The following is a 13,668-nucleotide window of genomic DNA, read 5'->3' as shown; positions in this document are numbered from 1 at the left end:
TACTGCCGTATAAAGTGGCGCATCGGTTCCCCCGTATGTGGTAGCCATATTTCTACTCCTTATCTGTACTTCCATTAAAACTGTGGGGCTGCACCTATGATGACGACACTACTTGGCGCATGGGCAGTGTCCCTTGGCGAGAAACCCTGTTTATCGACGACACAGCAGAGCTGAGATGGTCGCAGAGAAGCTTGTTGCATTTTGTCGGAACTGAAGCCGAGTTGACAATCAGAACCGTCAGTATTGGCCATTGGCTCTCTAGTAGCTCATCCGCCCGGGTTGGTGGCATAGCACAGGGTGTACCCCGCCTTTCGTCCGTAGTCAGCTGGGATAGGCTCCAGCTTGCCTGCGACCCTGTAGAACATGATAAAGCGGCTAGAGATAATGAGATGAGATTTAAAACAAACACACACACACACACACACACACACACACACACACACACACACACACACACACACACACAAAATGCACCACATCACATTTGATTTGAATTGCAGGTCAATATAAAACCTGCTACTAGGTGGCAGCACATAGACATTTCATCTTGTAAAATGTATTTTTTGCTCTTGAGCTTCCTGGTAGTTGATGGAAATGGAAATATGCAAAAGAGGCAATGTGATGGCCTTGAAGCCCTTTTTTGTTTTAGATTTACAAACACTGGTCATTTTTCACCAGTTTTCTTTCACTATGTTCCTTCAGTTCCTTCGAAATGACCTGAGATTGTTAAACATTTTCATCGAGCTAAAAGCACAGGATGTCATGGTCACGGGCGCAGATAGAGGGGGGGACGGGGGGGATTCATCCCACCCAGATTTAAATTCACCTCGTTCGGTCCCCCCCACTTGTAGGGAGGAAAAAACATCTATGCTGTCTTTCTTTGCATAAGGCAAACCTCACGGAAAAATCAAAAGACTAATTACCATTCAGTTTATTGAGGTGCACAGCAGTTCATACATAGCTGCAACTGCGCAGACTGCACAGGTTGCGAGCTCGAGCTTGGTTGCTATGGTTACCCACAACAAGTTTGACAGGCATATCGGGGACAGCGCCTCCTAGTTCAGGACCCCAACACGGCATGATGAAGGGTGCCAAAAGGCAGAAAACGATTGCATCGTTTTAAAAAAAAAAAAAAACGACTGTAAGTAAACTGTGCCTTACTTTATAATATCACCTTGCAATTTTTTGATAGTCTGTTCAAAGTAATGTCGTAGTGAAAGTAAAATCGTACTGAGTAGAGATGCCTTTCTGGTAGCCTCCTCCTTTCGGTGGTAGCCTGTAGATACAGTGCTCAGAAGGCAGTTTTAATGTTTAATCTGGCGTTCCCTGCCATAATTTCAGCGAGCATATTGTTTCATAAGGAAACTTTGCGAAGAGTTGTTGACTGACTGCCGCTCACGCAACACACAGGCATAGTTAGAAAGTCAGGATGCACTGGTTTACACTTTACACACACACACGTAGCCCAGCCTCTCGCTATGGTTAACAGTTGGAACTTAGCGGTTTTAAAACTAGTTTTGCAGTTTTGCAATTTCTGTGCGTGATGATAATGTGTAAACTTTGGATTTCCATAGGCTATGTTAAAATGTTATCATTGTCCTGGCCTGCAGGTAGTTCCTGGTGATGGCAGTGAGGGAGGTGAAATAACATGTATACACACTACCGTTCAAAAGTTTGGGGTCACCCAGACAATTTTGTGTTTTCCATGAAAAGTCACACTTTTATTTCCCACCATAAGTTGTAAAATGAATAGAAAATATAGTCAAGACATTTTTCTGGCCATTTTGAGCATTTAATCGACCCCACAAATGTGATGCTCCAGAAACTCAATCTGCTCAAAGGAAGGTCAGTTTTATAGCTTCTCTAAAGAGCTAAACTGTTTTCAGCTGTGCTAACATGATTGTATAAGGGTTTTCTAATCATCCATTAGCCTTCTGAGGCAATGAGCAAACACATTGTACCATTAGAACACTGGAGTGAGAGTTGCTGGAAATGGGCCTCTATACACCTATGGAGATATTGCACCAAAAACCAGACATTTGCAGCTAGAATAGTCATTTACCACATTAGCAATGTATAGAGTGGATTTCTGATTAGTTTAAAGTGATCTTCATTGAAAAGAACAGTGCTTTTCTTTCAAAAATAAGGACATTTCAAAGTGACCCCAAACTTTTGAACGTGTGTGTGTATATATATGTGTGTGTGTGTGTGTATATATGTGTGTGTGTGTGTGTATATATATATATGTGTGTGTGTGTGTGTGTGTGTGTATATATATATATATATATATATATATATATATATATATATATATATATATATATAATATAAAAAATGTGTGTGTGTGTGTGTGTGTGTGTGTGTGTATATATATATATATATATATATATATATATATATATATATATATATATATATACACACACACACACACACACACACAAAATGGAATCATTTGCTGACAGCTCAGTCCCCCCCCCTCAGTCATGGTGAAATTATTTTAGTCTTATATCATTGTAACTTTAACCAAAACGTTATTTTATTTTAAAAAAAGGAATTTGCATACAAATTTTTTAAACTTTAAAACACGTCAGTAATCAGTCCCACTGCTATATTAATTATAGAATAGAATACATCTTTATTGTCCATCAGAGTGCAAATTTGTCTTCAGCCTAATAAACACAAGAACAAAAACATAAAGTCAGACAAACAATTTGTATAAAATAAATACACAGACAAGGTTATATTACATATTTTAAAAAATGAATAAGTAAATAAAGTTCTGTGGCTTGAGTCTTTTCAGTCACTTTGTAGAGTCAAGCATGTTAACAAACACTAACAGTTTTTCTATACTTTCTGTATTTCCCCACCAGGCCAGAGTGGTGCTGGGAATAACTGGGCCAAGGGCCACTACACAGAGGGAGCTGAGTTAGTGGACTCAGTCCTGGATGTGGTGCGTAAGGAGGCGGAGAGCTGCGACTGTCTCCAGGGTTTCCAGCTCACCCACTCTCTGGGCGGCGGCACCGGCTCAGGCATGGGCACCCTGCTCATCAGCAAGATTCGTGAAGAATATCCGGACCGCATCATGAACACTTTCAGCGTGGTGCCCTCACCCAAAGTGTCCGACACCGTGGTGGAGCCCTATAATGCCACACTGTCTGTGCACCAGCTGGTGGAGAACACAGACGAGACCTACTGCATCGACAACGAAGCTCTGTACGATATCTGTTTCCGTACGCTCAAGCTGACCACACCCACATACGGTGACTTGAACCATCTGGTCTCAGCCACCATGAGCGGAGTCACGACTTGCCTTCGCTTCCCCGGGCAGCTGAATGCTGATTTGCGCAAACTGGCTGTCAACATGGTACCATTCCCACGTCTTCACTTCTTCATGCCTGGTTTTGCGCCCTTGACCAGCAGGGGGAGTCAGCAGTACCGTGCTCTGTCTGTCCCCGAACTGACGCAGCAGATGTTCGATGCCAAGAACATGATGGCTGCCTGCGACCCACGCCATGGCCGTTACCTCACCGTTGCTGCTGTGTTCCGCGGCCGCATGTCCATGAAGGAGGTTGATGAGCAGATGCTCAACGTCCAAAACAAGAACAGCAGCTACTTTGTGGAATGGATCCCCAACAACGTCAAAACAGCCGTGTGCGACATCCCACCTCGTGGCCTCAAGATGGCCGCCACCTTCATTGGCAACAGCACGGCCATCCAGGAGCTGTTCAAGCGCATCTCTGAGCAGTTCACTGCCATGTTCAGGAGAAAGGCCTTCCTCCACTGGTATACAGGAGAAGGAATGGATGAGATGGAGTTTACCGAGGCCGAGAGCAATATGAACGACCTGGTCTCCGAGTACCAGCAGTACCAGGATGCCACCGCCGAAGAGGGCGAGTTTGAGGAGGAGGGTGAAGAAGAGGCAGCCTAAATCACTCCGTCTCCATCTTATCCTTTTATGGTTGCTTCTTTTGTGTTTTCTTGTTTCCCCCATCCCTCCTCTTTTCCTCCCTCAGGTGTTTTGTGAAGGTGTACCTGACCAAGATAAAAACTCTCATTGATGCATTCTCACTTTGTTTCCTAGATGTGCTCTCTTGAAGGTAACTTAGTCGGTTCAAGTCATTGTTGTTTTCCTGTTGTCGGTGATCCTCGTGGTCTTTCATACCTAATCGACTTGTTTTCAAAAATAAAGTAACCTTCGGCTTATTGAATAAAAACTTGGTTTAAATTGAAGTATTTGGTTTTTTTTAGTTTTGTGTCAATCTTTGGAGTGTATAACCACCAGAGGGTGCTGTAGAGTTCAGACCAAATGAAGTACAATTCATTGAAATGTTATTTGTGGTACAAGAGAAAAGGACTGATCGGACTGAGCAGGTTCGACAGAACAGAACAAAGCAATCGGACATTCAAACAGTCATTTATAAAAGAAAAGAAGAGGAAGAAACAGGCAGCTCAAAACAGAAATGGCAGCTGATATAGAGGAAGTCTATCTCTCAATGTGTGAGAGAGAGAGAGAGAGAGAGACAGAGAGAGATTTATATACACAGATATTTACACATGGTTTGGTAAAGTCACGTAAACATAATTAAAGCTGACACCAACATGTAAATGTGACGAAGGAGGGAGGGAGGGCCTCGAAGTGTAAACGAAGTCCCAGAAAGATTACACACTCCTGACTCAGCTACAATGTGTAAATCGATCACAAATCAATTCTGAAAGAGGAAGAATGGAGGAAAAGGCTGCAGGCGTAAAGAGAAGGAAACGATGGCAGCCATCACGTTGACAACACGAGCATGACGCGAGATTCTGTGCACAGATCAGGAAGTGATTCTGAGAGCCTGTTTTCTTCTCCGCTTGATTATTATGTGAGTGTGTCGGTGTGTGTGTGTGTTTAAGCTCGAGAGGCCACTCTCTGGAGTTCTATAATAATGGCACCTTCATCACAGAAACTCCACTAATCACTTATGGACTCCATCTTAAAGCAGCAACATGGGATCCAGACTAAAGTAAGACGGAACGTCTGTTTCTGCAAATTCACTTTGTGTGTGTTATCGGATGTGCATCTCTCTCTCTCTCTCTCTCTCTCTCTCGCTTGCTCGCTCAGATTGGAGGCTCCAGTAATATTTAAATACAGTTTTTAATAAGACCCAACCCGTCGTTAGAAGAACATAATGTTTCTACGGTATAATTGCTTTTTTGCATAATTAGGTCGGTGGATTCTTAAAAGAGTCCATTTCCTGGACATCACTTCCTTCCTTTGTCACTGTGGGCAGTGAACGCTATACAGAATTTCACGCTTAAACCTGCATCACCATCTAAAGACGTTTTACAGCACTGTCTCTTATCGCTGATTGGATAAAACAACATTGTTAGGGTCAAATGATTCAGTTTTTGGTCGTATTTGTTAAAACAAAAGTGTCTCTGCAGTGATGCTTCATTATGACTTCATTATGCACTATACAGTGGTGCTTGAAAGTTTGTGAACCCTTTAGAATTTTCTATATTTCTGCATAAATATGACCTAAAACAACATCAGATTTTCACACAAGTCCTAAAAGTAGATAAAGAGAACCCAGTTAAACAAATGAGACAAAAATATTATCCTTGGTCATTTATTTATTGAGGAAAATGATCCAATATTTCATATCTGTGAGTGGCAAAAGTATGTGAACCTCTAGGATTAGCAGCAAATTTGAAGGTGAAATTAGAGTCAGGTGTTTTCAATCAATGGGATGACAATCAGGTGTGAGTGGGCACCCTGTTTTATTTAAAGAACAGGGATCTATCAAAGTCTGATCTTCACAACACATGTTTGTGGAAGTGTATCATGGCACGAACAAAGGAGATTTCTGAGGACCTCAAAAAAAGCATTTTTGATGCTCATCAGGCTGGAAAAGGTTACAAAACAATCTCTAAAGAGTTTGGACTCCACCAATCCACAGTCACACAGATTGTGTACAAATGGAGGAAATTCAAGGCCATTGTTACCCTCCCCAGGAGTGGCCGACCAACAAAGATCACTCCAGGAGCAAGGTGTGTAATAGTTGGTGAGGTCACAAAGGACCCCAGGGTAACTTCTAAGCAACTGAAGGCCTCTCTCACATTGGCTAATGTTCATGAGTCCACCATCAGGAGAACACTGAACAACAATGGTGTGCGTGGCAGGGTTGCAAGGAGAAAGCCACTGCTCTCCAAAAAGAACATTGCTGCTCGTCTGCAGTTTGCTAAAGATCACATGGGCAAGCCAGAAGGCTAATGCAAAAATGTTTTGTGGACGGATGAGATCAAAATAGAACTTTTTGGTTTAAATGAGAAGCGTTATGTTTGGAGAAAGGAAAACACTGCATTGCAATATAAGAACCTTATCCCATCTGTGAAACATGGTGGTGGTAGTATCATGGTTTGGGCCTGTTTTGCTGCATCTGGGCCAGGACGGCTTGCCATCATTGATGGAACAATGAATTCTGAATTATACCAGCAAATTCTAAAGGAAAATGTCAGGACATCTGTCCATGAACTGAATCTCAAGAGAAGGTGAGTCATGCAGCAAGACAACGACCCTAAGCACACAAGTCGTTCTACCAAAGAATGGTTAAAGAAGAATAAAGTGAATGTTTTGGAATGGCCAAGTCAAAGTCCTGACCTTAATCCAATGGAAATGTTGTGGAAGGACCTGAAGCGAGCAGTTCATGTGAGGAAACCCACCAACATCCCAGAGTTGAAGCTGTTCTGTACGGAGGAACGGGCTAAAATTCCTCCAAGCCGGTGTGCAGGACTGACCAACAGTTACCGCAAACGTTTAGTTCCAGTTATTGCTGCACAAGGGGATCACACCAGATATTGAAAGCAAAGGTTCACATAGTTTTACCACTCACGGATATGTAATATTGGATCATTTTCCTCAATAAATAAATGACCAAGTATAATATTTTTGTCTCATTTGTTTAACTGGGTTCTCTTTATCTACTTTTAGGACTTGTGTGAAAATCTGATGATGTTTTAGGCCATATTTATGCAGAAATATAGATAATTCTAAAGGGTTCACAAACTTTCAAGCACCACTGTGTGTGTGTGTGTGTGTACGGTATATATAATTTTTTTTTTCCAACACAAGAAGATAAACTTCATATCTTTGCACCACTGTGTAATGTTCTTTATATTGTATGGACACATCCACAAAAAAAAAAAAAGACATCACTGGAGTGATATATCGGGAATTATTATACATGCAGGACACTTTTCCATGGAATAAAAACATGTTCTATTCCCTTCTAGTGGGTTTCATTCATTTGGTTTGATAGCATGCAATATTTTTAGCATATCGCATATCCTATGTGTATTACAGTACGTCACTCTACCCAATGGAAAATGAGCATATGGTTTACGATATTGCACGGTTGTCAAGACAACATGACATCACACATTGGAGATGTAAAACTTCCGCGCTTGCGAACAACTATGACGATTTGTAAACAAACATGGCTGCCAGGTTTGCTTCATTACAAAATATAGATTTTGAGAGAATTTTGAAAGATGCATTGAACACCCAAAAGGAATGTGTATAATAATAATGCCTGGTGGCACGGTGGTGTAGTGGTTAGCGCTGTCGCCCCACAGCAAGAAGGTCCGGGTTCGAGCCCCGTGGCCGGCGAGGGCCTTTCTGTGTGGAGTTTGCATGTTCTCCCCGTGTCCGCGTGGGTTTCCTCCGGGTGCTCCGGTTTCCCCCACAGTCCAAAGACATGCAGGTTAGGTTAACTGGTGACTCTAAATTGAGCGTAGGTGTGAATGTGAGTGTGAATAGTTGTCTGTGTCTATGTGTCAGCCCTGTGATGACCTGGTGACTTGTCCAGGGTGTACCCCGCCTTTCGCCCGTAGTCAGCTGGGATAGGCTCCAGCTTGCCTGCGACCCTGTAGAACAGGATAAAGCAGCTAGAGATAATGAGATGAGATAATAATGCCTGGCTTTTTTTCATGGTCTATCGGATATATCCTCCTGAGAACCAACCCATAGACTTGTGTCCTCTGTAGTTGACATTAGTTTTACGTGCACACCCTCTTACTCTTGATTCCCTCTTGAATCCTCGTGTCTTGTAAAGAGTACATCCTGGGCTTTCCAATGATATATCATGTGACTAGGAGGGTTGCTGGGAAATTCCTAGCAAGCAAATCACAACAAAAGAGAAACTGAGAGACACATTTTTTTCTTGGTTCCCAGGAGGATATTCCATTCAGCTACTCGTCTTCGACTCGTTCAGTATCATGCTAGCTGAATGGAATATATCTGATAGACCACTCAATGCCAGTCAATATTATTTAAATATGTCACTCAGATCCGTGATGTATTTCGTATGAAAAACGCGAGTTTTTCAACACGAGAAGATAAGCGTCATATTTTCAAGCCAATATGTGATTTTCTTTGTATTATATTGACACATTCACAAAGAAAAAGTCCCCGAATTTATTAAAACAATTCATCGATTTCCTCACAAGTGACAGAGATTTATGCCACAGTTTTAGTTCTCCATGTCCTGGATGGAGCTCGGATGAAAAATACCAGTGATGCATTTCCCAGTAAAACACTTGTGAATGTGTAATATTAAAGTTATTCCATGAAATCGAGTCATACATGAGCTGATAGTTGACGAGACACGTAGCACAGAGATTGAGTGGAATAACTGTTTTATTCTATCCACATTCACTGGATTTTGAGAAACGGAGCATTTTTATTTTTATTTTTTGCAAATTTGATAAATAAAAACTTCATACAAAACGTCTGACAAAATCATTTCTGCTTAGAATGTAAACAAACCGGCGAAATGACAGGAGCAATTTGTGAAAAATGTAATAATATAATTCTTGAAAAATAAAAAAGATACGTTCTTACCATCAAATACTTTCATTCCATATTTTGTTGCTTTTTTTGGGGGGGGGGGGGGTTCTGTTTTCGAGTAGAATTTTTATTTCGTCCTCGGTTGGTTCAGCAACACGCTCCGCCATTTTGTTTTTCTTTGCTCACGGTATATGAGCTGATATCCTAGTAGTAGAGTAGCCAATCAGAGCACGCGATTGCTCATATCCAGTGAATGTGGATAGGATAATAACTTTTATCCTTTTATTACTGTTGTGGAACGCCTGTCAATCATGTTATCACTTAAGCTGTAAAGTCACATCTTTAAGTAACTGGTATAAAGCACTGTCACTGGAGACTCCTTCAACAAATGTTAAATAAAGATCTGATAGAAAATATAAATATAAACCAATCATTTGATCTGCACTGTAGTCAGAGCTGCTGTTCTGGAAAATTCGTCACTTTCTTTCCAGTGAAACACTGAACGTGTCGCTCACACTTGGGTATTTGTTTCAGTCTCATCATCAATAACATATTGTGAACAGAGTCAGCATTACTCACACTCTTCCTCTTGAGTCTATCGATTTTCTTGCTACTGGTTTAACACGAAATTTTACTCAATTACAACATCATTTTCTTTTAGAGCTCAAATCTGTTCAGATTCTGTTGTTTTGTTTGTGTTATTTCCCCTTCACTGATTTTCTGAGCATTTCCGTGAAATACAACAATGTGCAATATTGACTTTGCCTCCTGTTTGTTCATTGATTTGGTGCGTTTCAGGGAAAATCCAGAAAGGACATTTTACTGGTTCTTTCAAGCCTCGTGCCCCATCGCCAGAGACAAAGGTGAGCAAATGTGGGTTTTTTTCTGCCTGCCTTTCTTTCTTTTTTGCAGGATGATGCTGGGTGCTGAGAAAGCGGCTCACCTTCCTGTCACATGACTTAACCAGAAAGCCACAAGACTCTGTCCGTTGTCGTGGAAACAACATGATAAGCTTAGCATGCTCAGATTGGCTGAAGCCTGTGGTCACTTTATTTCCTCTGGCCTTCCAGCGAGATTCAAACTAAAGAGATTGTGATAAATAATCAAAACCACTCTATTATTATTATTATTATTATTGTTATTATTATTATTTATTTATTTATTTTATTGACAAGTGTTTGATCTGGCTCAAGGGCTTCTATTAAATGCTGTAAATGGAAATGAAAATGCACTTGCTGTGCAGTAGATATTTGTTAATACACACTGACAGTTTGATAGAGTGTGCTAGAGCAGTTTTATTTGTACAGGAAGGAGAGGTTTGTGGGACTCGATGACTTCAGTTAACCACATCCTCTACGCATGACAGAAAAGAGCCTAATTTATGGGCTAAACTGAGAACACTGCAACTGTGTGTGTGTGTGTGTGTGTGTGTGTGTGTGTGTGTGTGTGTGTGTGTGTGTGTGTGTGCACGCCAAAACGTTCATTATTTGTGTTAACGGTGATCAGACCTCAGGGTGATACTGACCCTGATAAAGATTAGAGGATGATAAAACTCACACTATGCTTGAAAACAATGAGCTTTAGTCTCAAACTGATCACCTACAAGGTGTGAGAGGAGAAAGAGAAAGGGTTTAAAACCTGGACAGTAGTGATGTCAGTTTTTCCAAATAATATGGTCAGTGATGTGCCCTTTATATTAATGCACAGAGTACAGGGGTGCCAATCCTTTGTGCAGTGCAAGACAAAACATCGAGTATAGTCAGTATATTCAGAGTTGAGTTAAACTGTGCACACAAATATTCAGCATATGGAATGAAAAAAAAAAGGCAGGCATTCCTGTATTGATCTGAGAAAGTAAAACGTTAAAATGGCCGACATCCTGCACACACACTGCGATCTCATGACCTGCATTTAGTTTCCTGCAGCTTCATGAAGTTGCATAAATAACACAAGAACATTATCAATAAATAAAACCGAGATAGTAGAATGTGCTGGATCAAGTGCTATTTTAATGAGCTGATGCATAACGGAATGATGTGGAAGCTATGACTAGACAGAGCTTTACTGGTGATGGACTACAATCCTATTATATTTATTTCAATGTTTAAAGCTTGACTGCCTTTCAGATTTTTCAAGCGTAGGTCATAAAAAGAATTTTCCCCGACACCCAATTATTTTTGTTTAGTGACCGAAAGCTACTGAATTCAAATCACAGACTTCCAATTTTATTAGTTTTTTTTTAAATAGAACAATTAATGAATTTAGAGCCACATGGCCCTAAATTCTCCGCTATTTTTTCCTGCTTCGCCATGACCCAATTCAAGATACTACATCATGCATCACATCACATCACGTGGTGGGCTTTCCCCATTCACGCAAGGCATTGTGGGATACAAATTTGAAACAGGAGAGAAAAATGGAGGACGTGAGAGTGCGAATGAAATGTGAAAGACTGACTACAGTAACGGAAAGAAAGCGAGAAGAAAAGACGTTATGTTCTATACAAAGGAAAGGAAACCAGGACCAAACTAATAAATATTGGCGCTCAGTGAGCACCTCGGTGTGATCAGCTGTTCATTTAGCGACAGAATGATGGAACTGTCAGTGCACGCTCAAAGGGAAACCTGTAGATGGCAGTAATGTATCACAGTAATGTATCCTCTGTCTGCTTGACTGCGCCAAGCGAGCGATTTCATGCACATTATTTGCTTTAATCCCCTCAAATTAAATAACTTCCCAGCCACAGAATGGCCTGATATTTTGTGAGATATTACAGAAATAAACAGATATCACAATCACCAGCGGCACAGTGGTGTAGTGGTTAGCGCTGTCGCCTCACAGCAAGAAGGTCCTGGGTTCGGGGCCGGCGAGGGCCTTTCTGTGTGGAGTTTGCATATTCTCCCCGTGTCCGTGTGGGTTTCCTCCGGGTGCTCCGGTTTCCCCCACAGTCCAAAGACATGCAGGTTAGGTTAACTGGTGACTCTAAATTGACCGTAGGTGTGAATGTGAGTGTGAATGGTTGTCTGTGTCTATGTGTCAGCCCTGTGATGACCTGGCGACTTGTCCAGGGTGTACCCCGCCTTTCGCCCGTAGTCAGCTGGGATAGGCTCCAGCTTGCCTGCGACCCTGTAGAAGGATAAAGCGGCTAGATTGAGATGAGATCACAATCACCACATTTCAGACGGAACTAAATTTCATTGATTTTATGAAATCGAAAGGCCGTCTCTCTTTAGCATGTTTTATATCGTTGTGCTAGTTTCATGTATGACATCATATATGATCTCATCTCATCATCTGTAGCCGCTTTATCCTGTTCTACAGGGTCGCAGGCAAGCTGGATCCTATCCCAGCTGACTACGGGCGAAAGGCGGGATACACCCTGGACAAGTCGCCAGGTCATCACAGGGCTGACACATAGACACAGACAACCATTCACACTCACATTCACACCTACGCTCAATTTAGAGTCGCCAGTTAACCTAACCTGCATGTCTTTGGACTGTGGGGGAAACCGGAGCACCCGGAGGAAACCCACGCGGACACGGGGAGAACATGCAAACTCCACACAGAAAGACCCTCGCCGGCCATGGGGCTAAAACCCGGACCTTCTTGCTGTGAGGCGACAGCGCTAACCACTACACCACCGTGCCTCCTCTCATATATGATCATTTGTTTTATTTAAATTGTGCAAATTTTGTTTCTTGCTCTTATGATTAAATGCGGTCTGAGAGGCCATGCTCGATCAGCCTCCATGTTCGTTCGACATCCGTCGATGTTTTTGTCATGCTTTCCATAGTACTACACTTGACAGCAAAGGAGTAAAGGAATTTCCTTTTTTCAGTTGGCATTTTCTGTAAGAGAGGGGGCGGCACGGTGGTGTAGTGGTTAGCGCTGTCGCCTCACAGCAAGAAGGTCCGGGTTCGAGCCCCGTGGCCAGCGAGGGCCTTTCTGTATGGAGTTTGCATGTTCTCCCCGTGTCCGCGTGGGTTTCCCCCGGGTGCTCCGGTTTCCCCCACAGTCCAAAGACATGCAGGTTAGGTTAACTGGTGACTCTAAATTGAGCGTAGGTGTGAATGTGAGTGTGAATGGTTGTCTGTGTCTATGTGTCAGCCCTGTGATGACCTGGCGACTTGTCCAGGGTGTACCCCGCCTTTCGCCCGTAGTCAGCTGGGATAGGCTCCAGCTTGCCTGCGACCCTGTAGAAGGATAAAGTGGCTAGAGATAATGAGATGAGAGAGGGAGAGGAATGAGTTTTCATCTTTTGTAGATTGAAGGAAATTCTTTGCAGGTTCCGTTATATTCTTATTGCATTAGAGAGTATTTACTGTATCCTCTAACCACAACATTAGTTTCTCAGCTTGGCGCATATCCTGGCCTTCAGACTTCAGGAGACATGGGATATTGAAGAGAGACATGGAGCAAAAATAAAATCCCTAGCTTAATCCTTCATCTTTAATTTAGGCCCAAGCGCCAGAGGTACAAGACCCTATTGTTTTCCTAAGGAATCTTATTCTTCTTAGTATTTTTTTTTCTTCAAGACTTGGCCATTTTTGAAGTGATTCCCATGGGCAAAACCTCATGAAATTTGGTACACAGATCAGTCCTGGCCACTGCTACTCAGCAATCGAGGCTTGGCCCTGGGTGTGTCTGGGGGCCTCCATAGCACCCCCGCATGTCACTGAGACTTTTGCCCAGTATATAGTTTCACCTATCCATGCCAAATTTGGTAGGTGTGTGGGGTACCTCAAGACAAACAAAATTCTAATGTACATTGTATTAGCCAGTTGAATTGCAAAGGGATTTGCGATATCTTGCAAGATATTGAAAAGACAAAATAA

At 42.1% G+C, this 13,668-nt stretch overlaps 2 protein-coding genes across 3 annotated transcripts in view; both read left to right on the top strand.

Moving 5' to 3' along the window:
* zgc:65894 (uncharacterized protein LOC335798 homolog) overlaps positions 1–4,198 on the top strand; it is a 29,114-nt gene extending 24,916 nt beyond the window's left edge. The window contains exon 4 of the mRNA XM_060899204.1: positions 2,874–4,198. Coding sequence (XP_060755187.1) covers positions 2,874–3,931 — 1,058 coding nt within the window. The 3' untranslated portion in view covers positions 3,932–4,198. The remainder of the gene's footprint in view (positions 1–2,873) is intronic.
* Positions 4,199–4,630: 432 nt separating this feature from the next.
* dennd1c (DENN domain containing 1C) overlaps positions 4,631–13,668 on the top strand; it is a 45,457-nt gene continuing 36,419 nt past the window's right edge. The window contains exons 1-2 of one of the 2 annotated variants that reach the window (XM_060899202.1): positions 4,631–5,006; positions 9,629–9,693. In XM_060899202.1, coding sequence (XP_060755185.1) covers positions 4,990–5,006; positions 9,629–9,693 — 82 coding nt within the window. In that variant the 5' untranslated portion in view covers positions 4,631–4,989. The remainder of the gene's footprint in view (positions 5,007–9,628; positions 9,694–13,668) is intronic. The other variant, XM_060899203.1, reaches the window with a different exon arrangement.

This window comes from Neoarius graeffei, chromosome 18 (genome assembly GCF_027579695.1).
Source record: "Neoarius graeffei isolate fNeoGra1 chromosome 18, fNeoGra1.pri, whole genome shotgun sequence".
In the NCBI taxonomy this organism is placed as follows: domain Eukaryota; kingdom Metazoa; phylum Chordata; class Actinopteri; order Siluriformes; family Ariidae; genus Neoarius; species Neoarius graeffei.
The sequence above is the reverse complement of the archived record's forward strand: the minus strand, read 5'-3'. Positions and strand labels throughout refer to the sequence as shown.